The sequence below is a fragment of the Euleptes europaea genome, chromosome 6, assembly GCF_029931775.1.
Source record: "Euleptes europaea isolate rEulEur1 chromosome 6, rEulEur1.hap1, whole genome shotgun sequence".
NCBI classification, from domain to species: domain Eukaryota; kingdom Metazoa; phylum Chordata; class Lepidosauria; order Squamata; family Sphaerodactylidae; genus Euleptes; species Euleptes europaea.
The window spans coordinates 94,637,801-94,664,785 of NC_079317.1; the positions used below are offsets into that span (position 1 = coordinate 94,637,801).

The 26,985-nt window shown below is 44.9% G+C and overlaps 1 protein-coding gene across 3 annotated transcripts in view; it reads right to left on the reverse strand.

The window, feature by feature from the left end:
• The window catches only part of TSPAN4 (tetraspanin 4), a 352,643-nt gene that overhangs the window by 272,572 nt on the left and 53,086 nt on the right, over positions 1-26,985 (reverse strand). The window contains exons 1-2 of one of the 3 annotated variants that reach the window (XM_056851472.1): positions 11,284-11,335; positions 10,165-10,244 (exon numbers count right to left, since the gene is read on the reverse strand). In XM_056851472.1, the coding sequence (XP_056707450.1) occupies positions 10,165-10,244; positions 11,284-11,293 (90 nt within the window). In that variant the 5' untranslated portion in view covers positions 11,294-11,335. Of the gene's footprint in view, positions 1-10,164; positions 10,498-11,283; positions 11,336-26,985 lie in introns of those variants that run through there. The other 2 variants (XM_056851470.1, XM_056851469.1) reach the window with 2 other exon arrangements.

Sequence of the window (26,985 nt, forward strand, 5' to 3'; positions counted from 1 at the left end):
CCACAGCATCACACATCCTAGGTGGGCATAACTCACGCACTTTATTTTGTGACAAGCAAGTATTTTCTCAATAAACCGACTTTTTGTTTGAAAACCCCCAAAAACCAAAGGTTCATGTGGAACTAAAGTTAGGGTGACCAGTTCTTAAGAGAGAAGGGCAGAGAGGGGGGCTTTCTACCTGTAACACCAAAGGCCCTAAGTAAACAGCAGGAGGTGCAAGAATTCCCACACAATTTATACAGTGGCGGATCTACTATGAAACTAATGAAGCTTAAGCTTCAGGGCCCATAATCCCGGAGGAGCCCCGAAGCAACTTTTGTTTTTTTTTAATGAGTGAATTTTTCAACAAGCAGTGGAGTTTTTTTAAAGTCTATGTTATTAAAATAAGGCTATTTTAAGTTGGCTTGAAGTACTTAATATTGACCTTAGAATTCGCTCTAATACCCATTTCATAAGGCCTCAAAATGTCTCTGTAATTGGTCAAATTTCAAAATTTTCTTGGGGGCTTGCAGCGCCCAAACCCCCAGCTGTATGGGCTTGCTAGGTTCTATTCATAGCCTGCATTTTGGCAGCTGGATCCTCGAATCCTTTGTTGGTGCTTGGCTTAATAGTTCTATAGCTCAGCCCTTAGCCTAGAGCTAATTGGAACCCTAAAAAGACATGTGAATTCTCAATTCAAACTGCACTTGTCTTGCTTGTGCAATTTAACACCAAAAATCAGATTTTCACCTCTTTAACCCAACGAGCCCCCTCTGATGACCTTCTACCTCTCTATTAGAGAATGAACCAATACATCTGCCATAGAACAATCCCACTGAAGAAGATAACAGCGGTTACCCAGACCTTGTTGCTGGTGGGAAGAGGCTCACTGTATGGCCCATTCTCAAGGAGTCTATCCCACCACCCTGTTCCCTGCCATTTGGGCCTCAAGGTCCTTGCAAGGGCAGCAAGGCCCTTCGGACCTTATTGGACGTTGCCCTATTGTTATTGGTTGCGAAGGGACCCCCATAACAGTTCAAGCTTCAGGATCCCAAAAATGTAGGTCTGCCACTGAATTGCACGGGAAATGTAACTTCAAATTCTTAACTATTGAGTGTACACAGGCTGAGGTCCAAAGAGCTTCTTTTGGCATATCAAGGGACTCAGGGTACCAAGCGGAATTGTTACTCCCCACCCCCATGAATAGAAGACACTTTCCCCTCATGTCACATCACACACTGCTGTGGTACTCCTCCTTGGTTTCAGAAGTAGTTTGCCATGTGAGATTGTTCTAGGAACACAAATCCAAAAAACCCTTTGATGTGAAGTTATTTGGATCTTGTCCATACTTTGTGAGGAGGCCTTCAGTTGGACACCTAATATGGACAAAAAGCAGCTACGTTAACCCTATGGAGAAAGGTGTATATTATTTTGACTAAACAGATATTTTAAAAGGACAACATGCATTCAAATATTATGTGATTCTTCTTCATACAGATGTCCAGATCAAAAATAAAAGATGACTCAAGTTCATCTATTGAAGAGTTTCCTCTATCTGCTATTTCCGCTTGGATGTCTCATCACCTTTTCAAACTTAGCATGTCCAAAACTGAACTTTTCATCCCTCTCCCCCTTCATATAGGCATCATATCCATCAGCAGCAATGCTGACCAACGTTTTCTTGTACCGTGCACTGAGCTGGTCCATGAGATGGCTTACAACAGAAACAATTAAAACATATTTTAAAAAATCGGTAACACAAAATAGCTAGCAGCCCCATCAACAGCACGATGTAGTAAAAGGCCAAAACGCCAGAAGTGAGCGATAAAACTGATAACAAATCCACTCAGCCATTACAAAAAAAAAAACCCACAACAGTTCTTCCTACTAGCAAACAATAAGTACAGTATCACTAACAAAATGCCCAAGAGGAAAAAGGGTGCCAAGAGCGCAAATGTTTAGTATCTTTTGAAGAGTTTCCTCCATCTGCTATTTCCGCTTGGATGTCTCATCACCTTTTCAAATTCAGCATGTCCAAAACTGAACTTTTTGTTCAGTTCAAAACAGATAAAAGGAAGTATTTTTTCACACAACGCATAGTTAAATTGTGGAACTCCCTGCCCCAGGATGTGGTGATGGTTGCCAGCTTGGAGGGCTTTAAGAGGGGAGTGGACATATTCATCGAGGAGAGGGGTATTCATGGCTATTAGTTAGAATGGATACTAGTCATGCTGCATACCTATTCTCTCTAGTATCAGAGGAGCATGCCTATTATTTTGGGTGCGGTGGAACACAGGCAGGATGGTGCTGCTGCACTCGTCTTGTTTGTGGCTTCCTGGAGGCACCTGGTTGGCCACTGTGTGAACAGACTGCTGGACTTGATGGGCCTTGGTCTGATCCAGCAATGTCTTGGTCTGATCCAACAATTATGTTCTTATGTTATCCAAGAGATGGATGTAAAGCGAGCGCTCCATAAATGAAGCACAGAAAGTCATGGTTGCCAACTCCGGGTTGGGAAATACCTGGAGGTTTTGAGGGTGAAGCCTGGGGAGGGGAGGGTATAATGCCATAGAGTCCACCCTCCAAAGCAGCCATTTTCTCCAGGGAAACTTATCTTGGTCGTCTGAAGAGCTATCGTAATAGTGGGAGATCGCCAGGTGCCACCTGGAGATTGGGAGCTCCACAGAAGGCCCTGTCTTTTGCAGCCACCCACCTCACAAAGTACTTCTGAAACATACAAAGCAGGGTCTCCAAAGACAGCCTCAAGTGGCAGTCAGGTTCGTGTCACAACAGGTTTGTCCCTTGACTCTATGACCTTCACTCTCTTTTCTGCTCCCCCATATTCAGTCTGTGACCAAGTCATGTCCCTTTCTTCATAGCATTGCAAAAATATGGCTATTTCTCTCCATCTCCCTCCTCACATTTTGTTCATCTTTCACTTTGGCTACTGCAACCTCCTCCTATTCATTCTTTCGCTGGCTGAGGTCAGCCCCCTCCTCACTATGGCTGCCTGGCCAAGAAGTAGCACAAGCTCTGGAAACCACTCACTGTTGAAACATCATTGCCAGGTGTCAGGGTGGCTGTGGGTGCCAGAGGAGAGGGTCTACACAGGCTAATTTGTCCTGGCCCATGCACCTGTCTAGAAATATTACTACTGATGATACCCATCCTTCACTCCTGACATTGACCTGCTGTCTGCTCCCAGATCCAGCACAAACCCATCATCCTTGCCTCCAAATTTTCCATGGTTTTTCCCACCTCATCTCTTTGCTCTCATATCCTGATATTTCGGCCTTTGACCTTCCCTCCTCCAGCTTCCACATCATCAGATGCTTGAGGGTTTCCTGATTCCTCAGAATGACTCCACCATTTCTCTTTGATTAGTGTAGCCATATGTCATCTCTTTCAGAACAGCTTCCTTTTTTTTGAAGGCCTGTCCTCTGAAACGTCCAGGTTCTTCTTCTGCCCATTAAAATCAGCCAAGGTGACTGCAGAGGCTACATGCCTGAGTAGCCACAGGGTATCCATAGTTATTGGCAGTTTTAAGGAGGACTGCTAAAGGTAACTGGGCTAATGCGCTTCAAGAAGGGAGGGCGGAGGCTCTCCCTGAAAAGCTCTCCACTCACAGTTCAAAATTTTGTCTTCTTTTTAGAGAAGTGTGTGTGGTCATTCTTAGGTATCTTTGACACCTCTTAATCCAGAAGCTAATCCCTTACCACCTATATGATGCCAGATCTGCACACTAGCATGTGAGCCACTCCTAGAGGAAGCAAAATGTTGTATTTTGCCTTCTCAGGCTCAAGCATATCCCCAACCTCATGTTAGCCCTCTGGTCTTTCCTCAGCTAGCCTGGTTACAAATAATTTCAGGCAAGGCCTTGTTCCTTACCTGAATCACAGCTACTTTCACCTTCCCTTTCTGACTCCCTCTCCTCTTGCTGTATCTTAAGTTATTTCCTTCCCTGCATGCCACTTCCCTGATGATCACTTTCAGACTCCTTGGGCCTTGTCTTAGATTCACTGGCTTGTTACACTTAGGCTTACCAGGTCCTGTCGGTCGGCAGGAAGTTTACTGGGGTGCGCGGTGTGGGCGCGCGCCTGGCTCAATGCGCCCACGCGCCAACATACCTACATCACTTCCAGTTTACTTGGAAGTGATGGGGATGCTCTCTCAATCTCGGCCAAAAAACCACAGAGTTTCGGCTGAATTTGCTAGAGCATCCACGTCGCTTCAGGGTAAACCCTGAATTGACGTAGGTGCATCACACGTGCGCACGTGCACGGGATGCCCGCTGGCCCTCAGCTGGATTGGCGGTAGTTTACCCGCCACCACCTGGCACTTGGCAACCCTAGTTACACTGTTGTCTGATCTTCTGGCCAAATGCTTCTGAAGCTCCCTTTCCATACTCAGTCCAGCTCTGCTTCAGTTGCTTACAGCCCAGCACCAACACAGAATGTTCACAAACTGAGAAAAAGTTTTATTATATTTTGAAATAATCCAAAAATGTATATCCTCCCCACTATATGCAGAGCACCCACTCTCCTCTTTGACTTCACTTTTCTAAATGCTATAAGTCCATGTTGCTTTGAAATATGCATACAAACATATCTATGCCCAGTAATTAATTGGTTCCACATTGTGAACACTACAAATCCCATGGTGCAGAGTGCCTTAATAACAAAGCAATTGGACCTGCCAAGTTCTAACGCTGATACAGATCTAAAGATGGTACAGAAAATATATTCTGTAGTTCCAGAGGATTTCTCCAGGGGAATTCAAAGCAGCAGTAATATATATAACAAGAAAGGACTGGGAACAGAAAGTGGATTGTTTTCTGGAAGAAAGATATGAAACTGTCAAACAGTATGATATTGCAGTAAACTATTTGCAAAAAAAAAAAGATAAATGGAAAATCATTATCATTTCCAGTGATGGCTCCAGTGGTAGTATTTATACTATGACAGACAGACCCACCCACCCTATGGTTATGACTGCATGTTACACATGGACCTCATACTCTAATCTTGTGCGGATTACTTTAAAATTTTTAAAAATGGCAGCAGATGAACCTCAAGCTTCTTACTCTAATCCAAATTATTATAGTAGCTGAGAATATGCTACTTTGCCCTCCATCTCCAACCGGCTTCTAATAATCCATGCTCCCTTCTCAGCATATTTTAAAAGTATTCTGCCACTACCATAACTTTCTGCAACCATATTTTTTTCTTTTTTTACAAGCAGCCCCTGCTCCAAGAACACAGTTATTAAACAGATCCTATTCTGAGGATGTTAATCTTTCTTTTAAAATAATAATCAAACACCTCATGATAGAACAAACTGCTACAGTTATTGGTTAGAAGTTTCAGGTTGTTATGAAGAAGTATCCTGGCCAAGCACAGATCCTTTGGACCGACTGCTGTTAACTGGAATAGTTCCCCATCTTCTAGTCTTGCACTTCTCTTTGAACTCCTATATTCCACTCTGCCGTTCCAGACACGTTCACAAGTTACAGAGAACATATGCACAATCAATATATAGCATACACTCGATTGATCTTTATAAATGCATTCTCATGTTACATTCAACACATGTACAGCTGAACGTGTGATTGAAACCCCATATTTATCTAGGTACTGGTCCTCAGTTTCATTTGTAAAGAGAACACAGTGTTACCAAAATTGCTCTTTGGATGGGGAATTAGCTCGAGCAATCGGTAACTATGTATTTATTAAGCCAGGATCGCCCTATGTCTACGAGGGTTTTTCTCAGTGACTCCCCAAATAAAGACAGACTCAGGAATTCCAAATTAAAAGGTGTTTATATATATATATTCATTCATTCAATGTTACAAGTAACACACATACGAGAAACTAGGAATAAAGATAAAGGTAAGCTACAGACATTGAGGGAGTTATTAATTAGGATACTTTACCAATCTCTAGAAGTGGAGATGTTCCAACATCCGTGGCATAGAGGTAGACAGAATACAGCGGGGGGGGGAGGGGTGTATGGAACTTAACACACGAGGGAGACATGGCAGAGAGTGAAGGGGGAAGATCTGCACTGAGCCTTGTTGGGTAGGGCAAAATATACCCTTTTCTGGGGGTGGGGGGGGGAGTGAGATTTTCCAGATGGCTCCTTCCAACAACAAAAAGAGATTAAAAAGACTTCAGGGTCAGAGATAGGGTGAGGTGGTAATTTGTTTACTAAACTAACATCCTTGATTTATACATCCTGAGATGGTCCTTCACGTTTGACCAAATCGGAGGTTGTAAAACTTCACATTCCAGGGAGGCGGCAGGGGGAATCCTTTAATGTAGATAGCTGAGGATGTTTTCCCACAAGATACAGGAAGAGAGAGGGGGGGGGATATGCAGAGAAGGGCTACGTGATGCTCTCGCCTTGCAATAATGGCTTCTCTTTGGCTCAGGCTTTTGGATCAAGAGGCAATCAGGGATCATGGCAATTGTTCTGCTGGTTCTGCAGAGGTGATCCGGCCTCTTGTCCCTGGAAAGTCTGGCTTGTACAAAGCTGGGGAGAGCTAGCCCAGAGCAGCAGGCTATTAAGGTGAAGGCAGCAATGTTTCAAACAGTTCAGTGAGTCTCTGTTATGGGTGCCATCTCCAGGGCTGGAGCTTTTAGGTATCAACAGATTGGCTCATTTTTACAAACAGGTGTAAACACATACATGCAGGTAGTATAAGCATTCACTGTAACGTCAACAGGACCACAGTGTCTCAGATTAAAAGTTTAAAGACACTCACACACCCAGTCTATGTGGCCATGTTTTTATGGCCCTTGCAGACTGGGGCCTTTTATGCAGGGACGTTTCCCCACGGTCACCCCTGCCGACTGCTTCAGGGCTTCCTTTTGATTATGCATGCCTTTTCCGCCAATGAGAGGTCACCTCACTCTCCCCATGGATTTTGCCCATGTTTTCCATATGCTGTTTTAGCCAGAATATGCAAGGCAACCTCTGACGGGCGGAACAGGCATGCATAATCAAAAGGAAACCCCGAATCAGTCAGCGGGGGTGACCACGGGGAAACGTCTCTGCATAAAAGGCCAGTTACAACAAACAACTGGGGTATCCAATTCTGGAGGTTGAGAGGTTGCCTGGTTTTATAATCTCTCAGGTAAACAGAGGCACCATTTCAGATTTTAGTAGGGTGGAGGGCAATGAGATTCTCATCAAGGTTTATGGTCTGCACCTGGATATATTCAACAACTGCATATATTCAAGTATTCATGAATCCTCATTGCTTGCTGCAAAAACTTGGCTACAAAGTCAGTTGTGGCCACATCCTTGACGTAAGAAAGGCTACCTTACGCTCATCCAGTTGCTACTCTCTACTAGCGAACAATGGATTGATGAACTTAAGGCGGATTATCTGATAAAGGGAATGATATATTCAACACAAAATGCACAAATTTAGTGCATAGTAAGAACATTTGCTATGATTTGTATACCTAATAACCACTGTAGCAATATTATCAGCACATGTCAATCATCTTTTGGAAACCAAGAGATTTGTGCCGTTCGTATTTATACCTCGGCCCACTTTCCCCCAATGGTCACCCAGTATGCAGAACTAGTAAGCTTGCACAAGAAAAGGCCTGAGACTCAAAAGGTATCACCCTTCCTCCCTAAGGAGCATCCCTAAGGTAAGCAAAAGTAGAAGTATTAAAGCGAGGGAGCATTGCTAGAGATGTTGTATCTGTCAGAACACAGAGAGGGCAAAAACTGTTAGCGCCTGTGGTTTTGTTGCATTAGGTAAACACAAAGAATGCATTAATGTGACTGAGCAAGAGTGGATATGTAAGAATCCAAGCTACTTCTTGAATATCAGTAATTCCAACTTGTTGATGCTTAAGCTGAAGCCCAGACATGTTTACGCTAAAGTAGAATCACGAACATTTCTGCTCATCCTGGGTTCACTCTACTTCTCAGTTATGTTCTAGCACCATGAATGCATTCGAGTGTATTCTTCTAAACTAGCCCTAGAACACAGTCAGCCCACATCCCTTGCACCATAATGATCAAGACCTTGAGAAAAAGGACACAAGAAAAAGAAACAGCCTCTACTTCTCCCTGTCAGAGAGACTACTGAAAGCCCTTCCTTTGAGAAATACTCCAAGGACATGTTTTGTAGCCTTCCCATTCTAGGCAGTCATTCCCTTTTAAAAAAGAAACACATGAGCTACAGTGCAGGATGAATAGACAGAGCGCATAGAAAATGCCATTTGGGGCTCTGCTGTGCGTTATTTTTAAGGGAGACCATTCATGCCTGCCCTTTCGATTTTCTTCTGCACATACACTTCAGCCGCCTGGCTGAGCTATAAACTCAATCAGAGATGGACAAAAGCCTCTGAAGCAGCAGATGGCTTTAAAGGGCAAGACAGACACTGTCCCCATCTTTTCAGGAAGCTTTGGGGGTAAGCTGTGATAAACAACAGGGGATATTTAGGACCTCAGCCATGTGAGGGAATCAAGACCTAGAAAACAGACTAGTCTGATTGATATTTTCTATCAGCTTATCTGGAGCTTAAATGGAGTCCCCCTCCTTGTGTTTCCCCCCTCCTTGGCTCTTTTAGGGAGCAAGCCAAATGTTGACCACACATAGTCTTGTCCAGCCCTTTAAGGGGTAGGGTTTTCAGAAGGTGGATTAAGCCACCTCTCATCTTTTTAAAATACTCTGCTGGCAGCCCCACCTCTATTTCCTGACCCACAGGCCTCAGCTGTTCCTGTCTCCCAGTCTCTCCAGTCTGCTTGTAATGCCAGTCGATTTGAAAAGAGAAGGGGGAAGTAAAGCAACTTGGGCTGGCAGCTAGGATACCACCACCGATTTGGCTCAGACACTGACAATTGTTGACCCCTAACATTTGAACCATTTCCTGGAGAGCTTTGCTCAGTGTTCCTGACACAAAAGATACCCTAGTCAACATGCTATATGGTTACCCTTGCTAAGGTACCCCTGCAAATAATGGTCCATCTGCACAAAAGGAAATATGGTATAGAAATTAATTTGAATGACATCCCTTGACTACAAAACTGAAGCACCAGGAAGACAATACTAGCTGCTCTGAAAAACTTTTCATGATTTACCACCGACACAATCATCTCACTTGCACGAGGATACTTTAAAAGTGGAAGTAAAATTCCTTTCAGCACTGAATTTTCAGATATTCTTATAGGTATAAAGTAGTGTGACAGTAAATCACAGGGCTGGAAATCACTTCTCTAGACATAGAGTACCTATTTTGCTAACTACGTCTATTTATGTGGTTCAAAACAAAATTTTAACCTGCTAGCCTACTATATTCCAGCGGCAGAATCACGAATGTGAACGAGAGCATCCGGCAGAGGCAGACATCTCACCACATGTGCTTCTGTGAAATATCACTGATTCAGATAATTCTAGGTCGCCACACAATAATCTGTTAGTCCAGTGCTTCTTGAAACCCGGTGTTCCCTTTATAAATGTGGCTGAACTCAAGTTTGAGCAGAGCTTAATGATCCAGCAGAATAGTTAATCACATTTAAATCTGAACATGCACACACGTATTTGGTGGAACCGCCACCAGAGAGCTCCCACTCTCCACAGCATGAAATACTCTCTATACATCTAAACAGCTTAAGAGAACTGAAGGACACGGGGAAAAAAAAGAATGAGTGAAATCTATACTTTCTTGCCCCAATAACTCATCAAGGAACTTGTGTAGTGGAAACTAGACTGAGAGCCGATCTACACATTATGGAGAAGGGCTGAGGTGGGGGAACTCTGGACCATACCACTTCTGACTGAAGGAAGGGGTTCCACATTTTTAATGCACCTTCCCATGTGAAAACCTCCCTACATACAGTAAACTAGCACACAGGAGAAAGGGCTGTACACATGAAACCTTTCTTTTTGATGTGATACTTTTACTACATGAAACATTATTTTTTTTACATGGTGGAGCATACAAAGGACAGAAAACCCCGCCTGCAGTCAGACGTGGATCGGCCCAGACTGCCACCACCTCATTCCACCACCTCATTCCACCACCTCATTGCTCCTAACAAGTAGAACAGATGTCAATTTTCCATGGTGCCACCATGCACATTGCCTACAAGAAGAAAGGAAAACCTATAAACCTTTTGGAGACCATCAAGCGAAAATCCCACATTCAAGCCTGTACTCACCCAAAAGAGAAGGTTGAAGACAAACATGAGGTACTTAATGCACTGCAGGCAGTTGCGAGCCATGCTGCACCTCTTCAGCTCTAGAAGAAAAATAAAGGAGAGATCCAGGTAAAAGACCACATACTTGTTCCCCTTGGGGGACGTGTACTTAGCCTTGGTGGCCTTAGGGCCTGGGTTGGTGTGGAATCCAAAAAAAGAGTTGCTCGTGGCCCCATACTGGCCGCCGTACATGCTGCTGTAGCGACGGAAGGCGCCATTTGGAAAACTGTAATCCTTGCTGTCCAGAGAAGGGCTCCTGTGATAGGTAGATTCATCCGTGCTAGACCTGCGCATGGTGACGTCAAAAAGTGTTCCACGGCGGTTCCTGACAACAGTATTTGTTGGGTTTGCTTTACTGGGGGTGAGGAGCTTTGGAAGGTTTCCGTATTTGGGTTTTTTTTCCCCCCTCACCTTCTCCCCCTTATTGTTTTATTCCAGCTGTTCTTTTCCCCGCCATCCTGCCAAGGAGTCAAGTGTACTTTCAAAGTCGCCAGTTGGCTAAGAGCAGCCGGCTCTGCCAGGAGTTAGGAAGCAACGTGCCGACTTGTTGAGAAGCCTCTGCTGTCCGAAAAGCATCCCCTTCGATGTCACGCTTTCACCCTCCCCTTGTTATCAAAAAAGGGGGGAAAGAGAGAAAGATGCACTGAACTCAAATTATTTTGGTTTTGTTGGTTTTTTTTAAAAGGAGTGTAATCTTGCTTTTTATCCCAAGTGCCCCGTAAAACCTCGAATCCACATTGCCAATCCAAAAAAAAAAGGGATGCTAAGCAGAGCCAAGGCTCAGAAATCATCCGAAAGAGAAGCAGCTCCCGTGCTCCGTTCCTCTCGGCCACATTGCTCTGCCCAGAGATGCTCAGCTCACTTTAATGATCCCCCGCTTCCCCTCGCACAGAGGATGCCTATGGCAGCGTGAGCAGCCGGTGCTTCATTCACAGGGCTGTCACTCCTCTGATATGCCAATCCGATCATGTTCTCCCTCTGTTCTCTCTCTCTCTCTCTCTGCGCTACTACATAGCCACGGCACCCTGGTCCGTTCCCCGCATCTGAAGCGAGAGGCAAGAGGGATGAGGCTTTTCTTACTGTATCTCATGAATGCCTGCTCAGCATCCTCTCCGGCTCATGCCCCCCCCCTCCCCCAGCCAATCGCATTGACTCTCACGCTGCACGACTCCCCGTCTTTAAAATAAAAACCTCCCCTCGCCCTCTTCACAGCAAATCCAACATGAGCTGCCTTTAGCCAATCGGTGCACAGGTGGAGGGACTACAATATGTGTCTTAGGTTTAACCAGATCCATTCCTCCTGGGTAATTGTATTCTCACTCCGTCCTGGGCATAGTGGTGGCCGAGGGTGGGATTTTAATCAGCCCAGTTGCAACTGGTCCCTTAGATTTATAGTCCCTTAGCAAGGAGCCATGGAGAGTTTGCAGTGGTTCTAAATGCAGTCGTCTCTCTCAAAGCAGGCTGAGTCTCCAATAAGGTATTGAGACAGCAACGTAGACTTCCCCTGACTATGGAAGATCCACTGATTTAGCAATTTGCAATAATCTCTTTTCCTTTCTGTAAAATGTATTGAAATGTATTGAGGCAGCCAGGGAATAGCTTGTTGCTGGGCAGGAGATCCCTGTGTGTCTGTGTGCTAAGGAATCGGGGCAAGAGTCATGGAGGGTTACAGGAAACCATAACAAGAACTGGGTGAAAGTGTTGCTATACTGCTGCCTCCATGTCTGGAGCGCTGTCGGCTTTACCCTGAATGTTGACGGGTCGTCGTATCTCGAATTTGGATAAATATCCCTCCCTCGGTACAATCGGGGCTCAGAGATTTTTACTCGGTAGAGTGCTCTGGGTAGCAGCTGCTCGGAATAAATAACCGTTTTCTTGCAAGCAACGGTCTCGGGTCTCCTTCTCCTCTACGAAGCATTTTACCACATCATTATGTAGGCGCTGCTTCCTTTTCAGTCTTACCTGGCATGCCTGGGCTGCTGTTGTAAGTCTCGGCTGTGAGGACTTTGATGCTTCACTTTCTTACCAGCCGAGTCTTTTTTTTAAATTATTATTGTTCTGACAGCTGGGTTTTTTTCCCCCCCTCAAGTTCCCCTTCACAGCAGGTGGCCCAAACCACTCATAGCCCTCTAAATTCAGTGCCATAGCATGTAATCAAGGATGTGGAAAATGCAGGTGTTTTGTCTCCCCACCTGAGGAAAAGCTGGATAAGGTATCCTGACTCTATAGCTGGATAAGGTATCCTGACTCTATAGCTGGATAAGGTATCCTGACTCTATAGCTGGATAAGGTATCCTGACTCTATAGCGTACACTGCTCTGACAACAATCCCTGCCGCTCACACAGGGGCATGAAGAAGAAGAAGAGTTGGTTTTTACATGCCGACTTTCTCTCCACTTCAGGGAGAATCAAACCGGCTTACCGTCGCCTTCCCTTCCCCTCCCCACAACAGACACCCTGGGAGGTAGGTGGGGCTGAGAGAGCGTGACTTGCCCAAGGCCACCCAGCTGGCTTCGTGTGTAGGAGTGGGGAAACGAACCCAGTTCACCCGATTAGCCTCCGCCGCTCATGTGGAGGAGTGGGGAATCGAACCTGGTTCTCCAGATCAGGCTCACCGCTCCAAACCACCGCTCTTAACCACTACACCACATGGTAGGGACTGCTGAGGGCAAATGCATTAGGAGTTTCTATTGCCCTCATGTGCAGATATGCCTCTCTATTCGAAACTTCAGCTCTCATTTAGGGCACAGGGTTGCCCCTCAAACAGCAACCTAAGGTAGGGTTGCCAACCTCCAAGTACTAGCTGGAGATCTCTTGCTATTACAACCGATCTCCAGCCGATAGAGATCAGTTCACCTGGAGAAAATGGCTGCTTTGGCAATTGGACTCTATGGCATTGAAGTCCCTTCCCTCCCCAAACTCCGCCCTCCTCAGGCTCCGCCCCAAAAACCTCCCGCCAGTGGCTAAGAGGGACCTGGCAACCCTAACCGAAGGCGCCTTTGTCCACACTGTCAAACTCCTAATTCAGCAAGCAGTAGGACTTTTAGCATGAGAGGTGAGGAAACAATTCAGCAACGTCAGCACTTGCTCATGATCTGTGGAGACAGAAAAATATTGCACCATGCCAGTGCCTTCCTCTGCATAGCAACCCTGGACTTCCTTGGTGGTCTCCCATCCAAATACTAACCAGGGCTGCCATGGTGCAATATTTTGCTAATTATTTTTATTTCATTCTGAGTGTTGCTATAATTGAACCTCTGTCTGCTTGAGGATCTCCGATTATTATACAGAAGCTGACGCACATTTAGAACTGTTTCCAATTTCAGAAAAGAAAGCAACTTGAATGAAGTAAGATCACAGAAAGCCAAAACTAAAGGGAAAAAAGAGAACACAACAGCAGAATTCCCTCTAGACTCTGTCTGATTTCGCTTTTTTAAACATTTAAAAACTTTAAGATTCCAGAATGCATTAACAGAAATATTTGAAATTAACAGAAATATTTGAAATTAATATTCCACTGAAATCTTTGTACTCTACTTAATTACTTCAGTTGAGCAACTATGGGGGAAAAAGGGTTGCTGAACTATATTCAGGAGATACAGTATTCCCTCTTTTTAAGAATGCCAATTTGATTACCAAAAAAGTTTCTTTACATTTCATGATCCATTCCTCCACTGGTGGAATATTATCTGACTTCCAATATCTGGCGATGGTAATTCTAGCTTCTGTTATCCAACAAAAGATCGTATTTTGAAATTATTGCGGAAACATGGGTATATAGCTTACCAAGATAACTTCAGAGGGATAGGAAAAATCCATATCTGATACACATTTCATAAAGTCTATAACCACCAGTATTATTTTTTTTGCCTGTCTACACATCCACCCCGTATGCATTTGCACATGTACGATTCCACTTTTTAAACTCCTGGACCAACACTACAAACTGCTTTCAGTGCCCCATTTCCCCATCTGACAATGTGAGAGGAATAACACGCTTGCTTTCCCCTTATTTTTCTTCTTTTTAAGACAAATCCTTTAGGGCGTTTCACTTGTGATGTCTGGATGCACTTTGAGAGAATTGGCTTTTTTGCTTCCATTCCTACAAATTCATTGCTATCAGCTAGGGAGGTGTGAGTTTTGCAGTCCAGTCTGCAGAGAATTGTTTCTTTCGGCTAAGGAGGGCCTTTGGATTGATTCCAAGGACCGCAGCCTTGTGAGTGGCACCAAGTATGCATGGCTCATAGTACAGTGGGGCATCGATACCCCTCAGGAACCAGACACAAGGCAAATATCATAAGGCAGAAGGAAGAGGTGGCCGGTTAGCAATTTAAACACCTTTGCTGCAGAAAGCAAATACACAAGATGAAAGCAGACCTTCTGTCAAATCACCTTTCTTGGAGATGCATACACTAAGAATCTCATTCAATTAAACCGTAAAAACAGAAGATGTAAAAATGGATGGCGGTATGAGCCATTCCCTCTGCAAGGTCATTCTTCCAGGTCCTCCACTTGCCTGAACTACAAAATTGTTATCAAAATTACAGCAACCATCTTCTCTTGCTTTCCCTCACACAAGGATACATAGCAATTCCTGGGGTTATGCCACCTTTGGATGAATACACCAGATAGAAAAACCAGGAACAACAGTGGGAAAGTTAACGAAGTGGCATTTTACTTCTCTCAGTGCAGGCCTAGGTCTCCAAAAACTGAGCCTGCTCAGGCTCTGCTTGGTTACTTCTTTCACTTTTACAACAAATTTCAAGTGAAATAAAACTTAAAATTATCCCAAGTTTCTATGGTGTTGACTGTCTTTATCTGCTGTTCTGCTTACTTGTTCTGGCATCAAATAGTGAAAGCCTATATGAAATCACACAGGAGCCCCGTGGCGCAGAGTGTTAAGCTGCAGTACTGCAGTCCAAAACTCTGCTCACAACCTGTGTTCGATCCCAACAGAAGTTGGTTTCATGTAGCCGGCTCAAGGTTGACTCAGCCTTCCATCCTTCTGAGGTCGGTCAAATGAGTTCCCAGCTTGCTGTCGTGAGTCAGCCTGAGAGTTACTCTTCAGAAGAAGAGGAGGCGGCAGAACAAGCCCTCACTCCCTCTGAAGAGATAACACCGGAACAGCAAGACGGGGCCTCTGAGCCAGAAGACCGGCCGGCTGAAACAAGAGAACAGGAACAGGGAAGAGAAAGCCTTTCACCTTCAGGGTCTCCTCCACCAGTGGAGAGAAGAAGAGTAAAAGGTAGAATGGCATTGCAGCAAAGGAGAAAGTCAGCCCGGCTTTTGGACAAAAGACGTAAGTTGGCGCAGGAGGAATCAGAGTCTGAAGCCGACAGTTGAGCTGAAACACCTGGAGAGCCACAAAGGCAATATAAGCAAGACTAACCGTTAAGTGCCTCGTGGGAGCAAATGTTATTGCATGCAGCCTGTCTTTTATCTTGAGAAGCTTCATTTGGAGTCCGGTTTGCCGTAGTGTTGAACTTGGAAGAAAGCCGTGGCCTGCAGCCAAGACCTTAAGGGCGAGGAGCTTGTGTCTGTCTGTGACCTTGTTCCTGTATGGTGAGTATACTGTTTCTTTCCTTATTAAGGAGCTGCCGGCCCCTCCCGGCAAGAGTAAAATACGCGTCAGGCTCTGCTTCCTTCAGCACCGATACATTGCTGTGTGGAAAGCAGAGACTCAGACCTGCCTGTACGCAACACTTGCTGGGGGTAAAGGGAAGATGAATGGGGAAGGCACTGGCAAACCACCCCGTAAACATAGTCTGCCTAGTAAATGTCAAGATATGTGGGCTGAGTTCCCACCAATACATGGATGATACTCAGCTCTATTTAGCAATTCCAACAAATCATTGGGAAGCTGTGGAAACCGTGAACAGGTTCTGAAGGCAGTTTTGGGATGGCTGAGGGCTAACCAACTCCAGACAAAACAGAGTACTACTGCTAAGGGAAAGGCTTGACCCAGGAATTGGGATATCTTCTTTTGTGGATGGGGTTGAATTCTCCCTAAAGCAGCAGGGTCATAGCTTGGAGGTGTTGCTGGACTTGAGTCTCCAGTTGGACAAACGGTTGGCAGTAGTGGCTAGGATTTCCTTACGCCAGCTTTGGCAGGTGAGCCAGCTGCAGCCCTTCCTGGGTGGGGAAGATCCTGACATTGTGGTAAATGCCCTGTTAGCACCTAGATTAGTTTACTGCTATGTATTCTATGTGGGGCTGCCCTTGAAGACTGTACAGAAGCTACAGCAAGTGGCCAGAGTTTCAATCAAGGGTAAACAAATGTAAACTGGTAGATGAGATCATGATACAGCAGACAAAAGTTCACCCATAATTGACAGATGGCTACTTATGGTGGCAGTTGCTTGCATGGGGGCTGGATCTCACATGTTATTTCGTAGTGAGGGAATAAAAGAATTCAAGCTAGTGCTTGACTGTAAATCAGATAATATCCATTAAAAGAATCCCATTGCCTTCAAACGAGTTATGGGAGAGGCTGTTGCTCAGTGTTAAAGCATCTGCTTTGTCCCATGTTCAACCCTTGATATGTCCAGTTGAAAGGTGATGTGCTAGATCTCTCCCTGAGACCCTGGGAAGCTGCTGCCAGTCAGAGCAGACAACACTGACCATGACAAACCAATGGTCTGACTCTGTACAAAGCAGCTTCATGGGTGCAAATGAATGCCTCTCTCTAAATGTACATACAATGCCCTTTCCCATAAAGTGTGTTTGTAAGTCATGGACAGAGAGGATTATTGTTTCTGATAAGGGATAAACAGCCCTCACAACTGATCCCTTAAGAAGAAAAATTCCCATTCGCATGCTAATATCAATAGTCAAAAGAACAGAGGATCAGAAATGCAGGTCACATTTGACACACTGCACATAAACCAATTTCTGCTCAAGAGAATCTCTTTGTTAGACATTTCAATACTTCTTCAGCAGCCAGCCACAATGACAATACAATTTATAGGCCAGCTGTCATACATGTTGGTGCATCCTCTAACCTGGGAGATCAGCTGAGGCTCAAAGTGGCAGCAATTCAAAGACACACGTTCAGTACAAACTCACAGAGTAGTACAAAGTGTTCGATCAAGCTAAGAAATCACAACTCCCTTTTGGTGCAGCGGCTTGAGAGAACAGGCACTTTCAGGTAAAATTGGTAGGGGGGGTTGCAAACAACGTTACACTGGCACGTTGACAGGCTAATAGGAACAGTTCTATGTAGCCATCTGTACCATTTTCAGCAGGGGTAGGGGGAAAAAACCTAAAATACACTGTTTAGCTTTCAAGAAAGAACCATTAAAATTAGCTTATGAGTACTATAATAAGGCAACTCAGGGCATTTTCAGAAGCCATGCTCTGAACCACTTTTCTTGAACACACATGAACACATGAAGCTGCCTTATTCTGAATCAGACCCTTGGTCCATCAAAGTCAGTATTGTCTACTCAGACCGGCAGCGGCTCTCCAGGGTCTCAGGCAGGGGTCTTTCACATCACCTACTTGCCTAGTCCCTTTAAGTGGAGATGCCGGGGATTGAACCTGGGACCCTTCTGCATGCAAAGCAGAGGCTCTACCACTGAACCACAGCCCCTCCCCAAATCAATAAAACTGAAGAATGGTCAACTAGAAGACTGCTGATCTTGAGGGGTTCCCCCCCCCCAAAAAAAATGAGCACCCCTGCCCCAGGACTGAAGTAAAGCTGAGTACAAGGCTGGTTCAGGATCAGCCACCGCTGCTGTCAGACTTTTTGAACCTCCATCAAATTTAACCACCTAACACGGATCTACACCTATATATAAACTGTGGGTAAAATCCATACTAGGAGCCCCGTGACACAGATTGGTAAGCTGCAGTTTTGCAGTCCAAGCTCTGCTCACGACCTGAGTTCGATCCCAACTGAAGTCGGTTTCAGGTAGCCAGCTCAAGGTTGACTCAGCCTTCCATCCTTCCGAGGTTGGTCAAATGAGTACCCAGCTTGCTGGGGGTAAAGGGAAGATGACTGGGGAAGGCACTGGCAAACCACCCCGCAAACAAAGTCTGCCTTGGAAACGTCGGGATGTGACGTCACCCCACGGGTCAGGAATGACCCGGTGTTTGCACAGGGGACCTTTACCTTTTTAAAATTCATACATCAAAAGATGCACAGACCCCATAAGGAAAGCTAATAATAACCCAATCACATCAGCTCCCTTACAAATCGACCACTCCGTGTCAAGGGCGTGGTATAAACTGAAAGCCCCACTGATTTGAATTGAGATAGGTGGTGTGTGCTATGGCCCACCAAGTCGCTTTCAACTGATGGCGACCCTATGAATTAATGGCCTCCAGAACATGCCATCTTTCACAGCCATGCTCAGGTCTTGCAAACAGAGGGCCCGTGGCTTCCTTGACTGAGCCATGAAATAGGCTGCAAAGGCCTTTTGAACTTGACTGAGAATCCTGACCTCAGAAAGAACTTTTCAAAATTTGGTCTGGTAGCTGCAGATTTTTCACATGCCTTACTTTTAAATCATTTTTTTTTCCTTTTGGAAGTATTCCTTTTCTTGAAGAAGACAACCTGATGACAGGCTCAAAGTATACTGTTTTGACAATAAAGTACACTGAAATGTTATGGTCATTGCAGACGATTCTAAGTTTATAAATAAACGTTTGTTAGAACATTTCGAGCAGAAACCTGGAAAAATTTGATGTTTCAGAGAGAGTATCTGAAAAAATAAAAAAATGCTATTGACACATTGATTTGAGAAAGGAACATAATTATAGCAGAGGGGGAAACAAATATAAGCCAGTCTTCTACAATCAGCTATTTTGTTTTCTTTCTGAGAAAAAAAAAATAATGCAGTGGATCTCATGCAAAATACTTACAGGACATGGTAAGGGATCTCTTTCCTCAGATACAAGAAAAAAAGTTCACTTTCTGAAGATGGCAGAATGGATAAGGTAAGCTGACTTCCACATGGCACAGAGGCGGGGGGGGGGATTGTTGCTGCTGCATCTGCCAATGGGAAGCTGTCACGTGGCAAGTTGCCCTGCATTTTCCCTGCCCCAGATCCCCGTGGCCAGCCATCCCCACCCCATGTCAGTTGGCGACTTTTTTCTTTTCTTTCTTAAAGTCAGTATTCGACAAATTGCGATAGCATTATAATGCTGTTTTAAAAGCTCTCCAGTGGTGGGGTGGGGTGGGGGGTGACCAATGCAGGGGGGATATCTGTCACCATTGTTGCTGTCTATGGGGGGGCACTCTGAGTGCCTTGGAAAGTGCTAGAAAGCTTTAGAATTTCGGCCTCCGTGGCTGGCCTGAGCACACGACTGCACAGGAGCCACGAAGATGAACCCTGAAAGACGGAAAGGAACGGGAGCCGAGAAGCAGGTAGGGAAAGGGTTAAATCCTCCCTCCACACCCTGCTGCTTCTTAAAGTGGTTTCTTCCTGCCTTTCTTACCTGTCAGGGCTCTATTGCTTGCACTGACATATAGCTCATAGGGAGGCCGTGAACATATGTGAATTCTTGAGTCTTGTGCTTCATATGGTCGGTTGGCCTTTGATTGTTACACACCTGGCAATAATTGTCTCCTCTCTATCTTCTTTTAAACGGCTTCTGAACCCCATTCATTTTCTGTAGCTTAACCTCTTATTTCATTCCGTTCCTTACTCCTCAGCTCATTTCTTTATTTAAAATGTTAATACTCCCATCTTTCTTTCTCCCAAGGAACAAGACCCATAAGCAGGTCATTCTACGTAAGATTTCAGTTGAAGATAATACCACTAAGTCACACACAGTGGAGGGGAATACTTCCAAATGGTTTGAAAAATCCAAAAGAGTTACTCAAATTTACATTCCCTAATATTATCAGGAGCCCCGTGGGGCAGAGTGGTAAGCTGCAGTACTGCAGTCCAAGTTCTGCTCGCGGCCTGACTTCAATCCCGACAGGAGTCAGTTGCAGGTAGCCGGCTCAAGGTTGACTCAGCCTTCCATCCTTCCGAGGTCGGTAAAATGAGTACCCAGCTTTCTGGGGGTAAAGTGTAGATGACTGGCAAACCACCCCATAAACAAAGTCTGCCTAGGAAACGTTGGGATGTGACGTCACCCCATGGGTCAGGAATGACCGGGTGCTTGCACAGGTGCTTGCACAATATTATCTAATATTGAAGTATGTGTGTGTGGGTGGGCGAGGGAAATCTGTTGACTTTCAAGGTTGTGAAATGCAGAGGTCTTCTGTTCTCTCAGAACAAAAACTCTAAGAGTTTAGATTACCCTACTGCTAGCAGGTCCATTCTTCTAAGCTCAGCCCCGTACTGCCTGTGAATCACCAGGGTGGCTAGATCACCCCACCAGCCACATGCTTAACAGCCCCTCTATTTTTACAGTCTTGTACAAGCCTCGGCCCTGACCTGGAGGGCCCAGGCTAGCCTGATCTCGCCAGATCTCAGAAGCTAAGCAGGATGGGCTCTGGTTACCACTTGGATGGCACACCACCAAGGAATAGGAGGGTGGCTATGCAGAGGCAGGCAATGGCAAACCACCTCTGTTGGTCTCTTTCCTTGAAACCCTACTGGGTTGCCATAAGCCGGCTGTGACTTGACGGCACTTTATACCCACACACACGAGCCTCTGGCATTTCACCATGCAGTGCTCACGGCTCACAAAACGGCTCTAAAAGGCTTCATAACAGTAAACCAATTAATCTGTAATTACAGTGCCTGATGGCCATTTCTGAGATACAGTATATTATGGCTCTTTGAGGAGGATACTCAGCTTTTCAGTTATGATTTGGTGAGGTGAGGACCATTCATATGATATCAAGTAATGGCAAGTTATAGGAGGGAAGGCAGCATAGTAGAGCCCAATCTCATCAGATCTCAGAAGCTAAGCAGGGTCAGTGCTCAGACATGGGACCACCAAGGAAGACCTTGGAGAAGACAGCAATGGCAAACCACTTCTGCTTCTCGCTTGCCCTGAAAGCCCCTTGCTTGGGTCGCCAAAAGTCAGTTGTGACTTGATGACAGTTAATGTACATATTGGCAAGTTGTCATATTACTATTAATACCCTGCACTCTACAAATGAAAGGACAATTAACGGTCACACAAACGTCTTTAGAAATGCTCTTTATGAAATTCAAGAGGGAATAAGATGAAAGCGCAATCAAATCTCTTTGGCGGTCATCACTTTCATAACACCAAAAACTTTGCTTTAACAGGTCTGGCCAATTCTCTGCCTTCTGGTTCTCTCAAAAGCAAGATTAAATATTAGTTGTACTCATTATTTTCCCAACTTGGATGAAGGATATGAAGAAGAGTTTAATAGATTTTTGTGATACATGTCACACAGAGGGAAAAAAACTGACATAGTTACATGGGCATGGGGGGCACTGAATTTATTTGCTGCAATGACCAATTAATGCACAGAACAGTACATATATATGTATATATCTGGCCATTCTAGCCCATAACTTTCTGCCTTCAACAGTGACCAATGCTGGACACGTTCAAGCAAAATTAATTTCCACATTCTAGAACTATACAAACTTCTTCATTTATAAATATTAATATAAAATGCAAATTAAAAATCTCGACCAAAATGAATGGAAGTTATGAGAGAGCTTGGCAGGTTGTGTCTATTTTTGTTTAATGTAATGATTTCAACCATTAGAAATCACTTTGTCTATTTTGTTGGCAAAAGCTGTGTTAGAATTATTCATTCCATTTTTTGCGCATGAGTATGTGTGCACACACAGTGGCAAGAAGGAAGTTGTCTTAAATGCCAGTTGTCTTAAAAATGTGGTGATGAGACCACTGTATCCCTCTGGAGTCTGAACCCAGGTTGGCTGGTCACCAATCTATTCTTTCTAGACAACTCTTCCAGATCTCTGTGGCTTTTGATAATGGACAGGGTGTTCATGAAATAGATGTTCATTTTGCTTGGCAATGAATAACCTTTGTGGATTACTTGTCTGGCCTGAGGAACAAAGGCACCGTATTCTTCTGGTTTTGATACTCCTTGGCAAATTGACACCAGAAGGTGGGGAGGGAAGAGAGGCAGCACTACTGTTGTGCTCCATAGCATACTAGGAGAGCAATCCAAACCAGGTCTATTTGGAAGTAAGTCACATTTTATTCATTAGACAGTCCCAGGAAAGCGTTATTAGGATCGCAGCCTATACAGCTTTATTTTGTCCTTTATGTTTAACATCTATATGATGCTGGTGGGTCAAGTCATTTGGGGATCTGGAATGAGGCATCATTATATGCAGACGACTCTTTGGTCTAATGCTCTTTTACATCAAATCCAGATGTGGCAACACGTGTCTTGTGTAGGTGTCTAGTTGGAACTGGGCTCAAGGAAGGGTAATCAACTGAAGTTTAGTCCAGATAAGAGTAAGAGGCTGTTGGTTAAGGTTGGACAGGGAGACAGTATTTAACCTGTTCTGGGTGGTACTGAACTGTTCCTTTTAAGGATATGGTTTGCAAGTTTGGGGTACTTTTAGATTGTGGATTTCATGGCTCATAGGGACTTTCGCTAGCTTTGTAGCCTCCCCTGGGGTGGGGGGAGTGGAACCCCATGATTTTGCTACAGTAATCCATGTTTTGGTAATGTTCAAATTCAGCTACTGCAATTAATTTTACATGGGGTTGCATGATAGAAGCATTTAGAAACTACAACTGGTTCAGAACATGATAGCCAGATTATTCTTGTATCCACTATAGTGGTCACATTTAGCCACTGTTGCAATATCTTCATTGCTTTGAAACTGGTTTCCAGGCTATTTGAAGGACCACAGTTCGCTGTATGAACTGCCCATACATTTACTGAGGACTGTTCCCCTCTTCACAAGTTCTATAGGCAGCTACCAGCGAAAGGGCTTTTTCTGTTGTGGCACCTTAACAGTGGAATATCCTCCCTAAACATATCGTCCCTGGCATATACCTTAAGTTCTTTTAGGCACCAGGAGCAAATTACTCTATTCTCCCAACCTTTAAATAATATATAACTTTACTCTGCTGGGTTCTACTGCTATAGTGCTAGTACTGTTAATTTTTAGTTGTAACATTGTTTTAACTATCAATTTATTTAATTTGCATTTTTTAAAAATATTCTGTTTGTAAACTGTTTCAGAGACCATGTGCAGAGAAAAAGGAAATACATTTTGGAAACAGAAGTATAAATTGGGAGCTCATCCATTCGCCAGGTGCTCTCCCAGAAATGCAGAAGGCCAGGCACGGATGTGACAGATGTGACTTTTTTAAAAGTTGAAATGGAAAGAATGTCTCGAATGCCAGCCCAACTTTGAGACCTCTGCTGGTCTGCTAGCCATGGGGAACCGACAGCAATCCCAAGAGAACCAGGCAGCATCCCATCCCAATCCCACTGCAGCTAAACTGCAGACAACTAAAATCGCAATGGAATCTCGCCTTCCTGTAATGCAGAAGAATGTATTCAGCAGCCGCAGTTTAAAGCCTTGCGTCCTTAATAAAATCACACGCTGGAAATATTCATTAAGCACTCTTGCTAAGATCAACACAGTTTCCCCTTTTTTATTATTAAGTTTTTATTGGCTTTATTAAAAAGAAGCAATCAATAACAGAGGTGACTATGTAATCCACCAATCCCTTCCTCGACCAGCAGAAAACAAATTAAAAAGGCAGGAGGCTTCCTAAGCAGCCACATCAAACACAGTGATAAAGAAGAAAGAAGAAAAGGCTGGAAATTGAAGAAAAGGGGAAACAAGAGAGAAGTAAAAGAGAAGTAAAGCTGCAGAGCAACCCAGGTAGCCCATAGAGTTGTGTGTGTGTGTGTGTAAAGTGCTGTCAAGTCGCAGCCGACATACGGCGACCCCTTTTGGGGTTTTCATGGCAAGAGACTAACAGAGGTGGTTTGCCAGTGCCTTCCTCTGCACAGCAACCCTGGTCTTCCTTGGTGGTCTCCCATCCAAATACTAACCAGGGCTGACCCTGCTTAGCTTCTGAGATCTGATGAGATCAGGCTAGCCTGGGCCATCCAGGTCAGGGCGCCCATGGAGTTACTGCTCAGCAAATATCCGGGGTATCCTGCCACGTATAGGTGATTTATTTTCCCCCAGTAAACCACCTCTGTTAGCCTCTTGCCATGAAAACCCCAAAAAGGGTTGCCATAAGTCGGCTGTGACTTGACGGAACTTTACACACATACACACACAAAGATTCAGCATACCACTAACATAGAGGACCACCAAGGGGAAAACATAGACCTGCCAATATTGCAAGATGACCCTTTAGCTATCAAAGCAGAACTGTGAATCCGATGACAATAATATCTCGAAACCTACTTTGGGGTCAAGAAAACATATCTTTGCATTTTCATGTGTAAGCCAGTTTCTGCAATCCATACATTGCATGGCTTTTTAAAATCCTTCTAATTCCACCCCTCTGACTATAAACTGAAGGACGCAAGGGGGCCATTTCCCTCCACTGATGTCTTAGTGCATTGTGACTTGTGACTGAAGGTGTCAATACATTTTATTGGAAAGTGTTGCATCTGAGAGGATGCAAGGTATGTGAGAGCTATATCTGTGGGTCTGATCTGCAATGGCTCATTCACACATTCATCGTGCAGTACTGAAGTTATTAAATGAGGAACATGAACGTGTGAATTAATACTGAAATATGTGAAACTGAATAGATTCAATGTCCCAGTTCTTCCTACCACATAGTGGGTTCTTTCCATCTTATCCTGGCTCAGTTCACACATTGTCCTTCTAACTAACAAAGTGCATGGAAGCAAGTATTCTTTTGTCTGTCTGGAATGCTAAAAGGGGCACCTTTTTGCCTTTCAGAATGGAACATGAAAAAGAAGAAGAGTTGCTTTTTATATACTGACTTTCTCTGCCACTTAAAAGAGACTCTAACCAGCTTACAATCGCCTTCCCTTCCCCTCCCCACAACAGACACCCTGTGAGGTAGGTGGGGCTGAGAGAGAGTGACTTGCCCAAGGTCACCCAGCTGGCTTCATGTAGAGGAGTGGGGAAGCCAATCCGGTCCACCAAATTAGCCTCTGCCGCTCATGTGGAGGAGTGAGGAATCAAACCTGGTTATCCAGATCAGAGTCCATTGCTTCAAACCACCACTCTTAACCACTACACCACGCTGGTTCTCCAGCAGGAGAGGTTGTAGGTACCTCACAGCTATGGAGAGGAGAAAACCAGCTGCTAGCATACTCTACACCAACCCATCCTCAGCAAGTCCTCCTGTTATTATTCCCCATTTCGCATCATGCTTCTTCAATTTCAAGTCCGCTTCTTCTCCCCCCTCCTTAAGCTCCTGTCCTGGCTGCTGCACCCCTTCTGCAGGGTTAAGGTTAGGTAAGCTGGTCCGACTGGGTCAAGTGGGAAACGTTCTTCTTGGCTTCTCTTGGAGCCTAGAATGTCCCCTTCCACATATCCAGGGGGCTTGCTGCTGCCCAGCCTGCCCCAATCCTGGCTGGCCCCAACTCCTTCCTAGCTTGTAGTCCGCCACCGCCTTCAGCTGGAGCCTTTTACCCCACTTCCCCCTGACCACTCCCAGATTCTGCTTCCCTGCTTCTACTCCCAAGCAGGCTCTTTATCTCAGGGAGGCTTTTGTCTCAAGAGGAGGCCTTTGCTCCAAAGGGAGCTAGTACTGGTTGACCTCCCTCCTGTCTGCTCCTCCCTCGCTCTTGCAGGCCCGACTAGCTCTCTCTTTTGCCTCTGCAACTGAGCTACTGTCTTCCTTAGGGCTGTGAATGCTCCTGATCTACCCCTTCTTTCCCAAAGGGCATCCAGGATTGTGACAACTCTCTGGAGAGGGTTGCCATCCTCCAGATACTGGGTACAAGAGCGCCACAATACTAATTCAGGGTGCCAAATGGTCTATTCAAAAGCTACCAAATCTCAACATGTCACAAAGTAATAAGCAATCTGTACAACAAATCCTATACATATACACAAGTTCATTTCAAAGTCCAAAATGTTTCTTCATAGATGTAATGCTAGTGTAATATATTTCAGATGAAAGGGGGAATTTTTGACTTTAAAATGAACTTGTGTATATGTATAGGATTTGTTGTACAGATTGCTTATTACTTTGTGACATGTTGAGATTTGGTAGCTTTTGAACAGACTATTTGTACCCTGAATTAGTATAGTGTCGCTCTTGTACCCATTTTCTAACCTTGTTGTATTGGTACAGTGGTGTCTGCTTTGTTCTCACAACCTCCATGGCCACGTTAGGAAAAATGACAACCATAACAGTAAACGCCGTTGCTGACGGTGGTGTGTCAAGCACCAGCTGACTCTATTTCATGCCGGGGCCCAGCGCCCTCAGAACTAGGAGCTCTCGCCCTTTGTGAGGTGGGTGCATGAGAGTGCACCGTGGAGGGATCAGCCACCTGTACGGATATGCAGGTCCATCCACAACCCGATGTGGCTGGACGCTCAGAAAAAAATCCGTTTGTGCAGATGTCCTTAGCCGGCAGACGAAGCAGAACTATTTGCTGCACAAAGGATGTGAGAATGCCTGGCCCTGAAGTCACTGTCGCCGCTTCCCATTTTCATGGGAACAAAACAAAAGTAAAAGACAGAGCGCAACACTCTGAAGGGAGCCTTGGGAAGCTCCTCTCTCTGCCTCCTGGGGTCCCAATGGTCATCCCTTCTGTTTACCTGGCTTGCATGGCTCAGGATGACACATGCCTGCACAGCATCATATGGCTGCAGGGGTCGGTGCCACGGCTTGTGGCTTCTTCCACCCTCCCTTGACCTTAGCTAGGCAGTTGTGGCCAGGCTGTGTCAATAC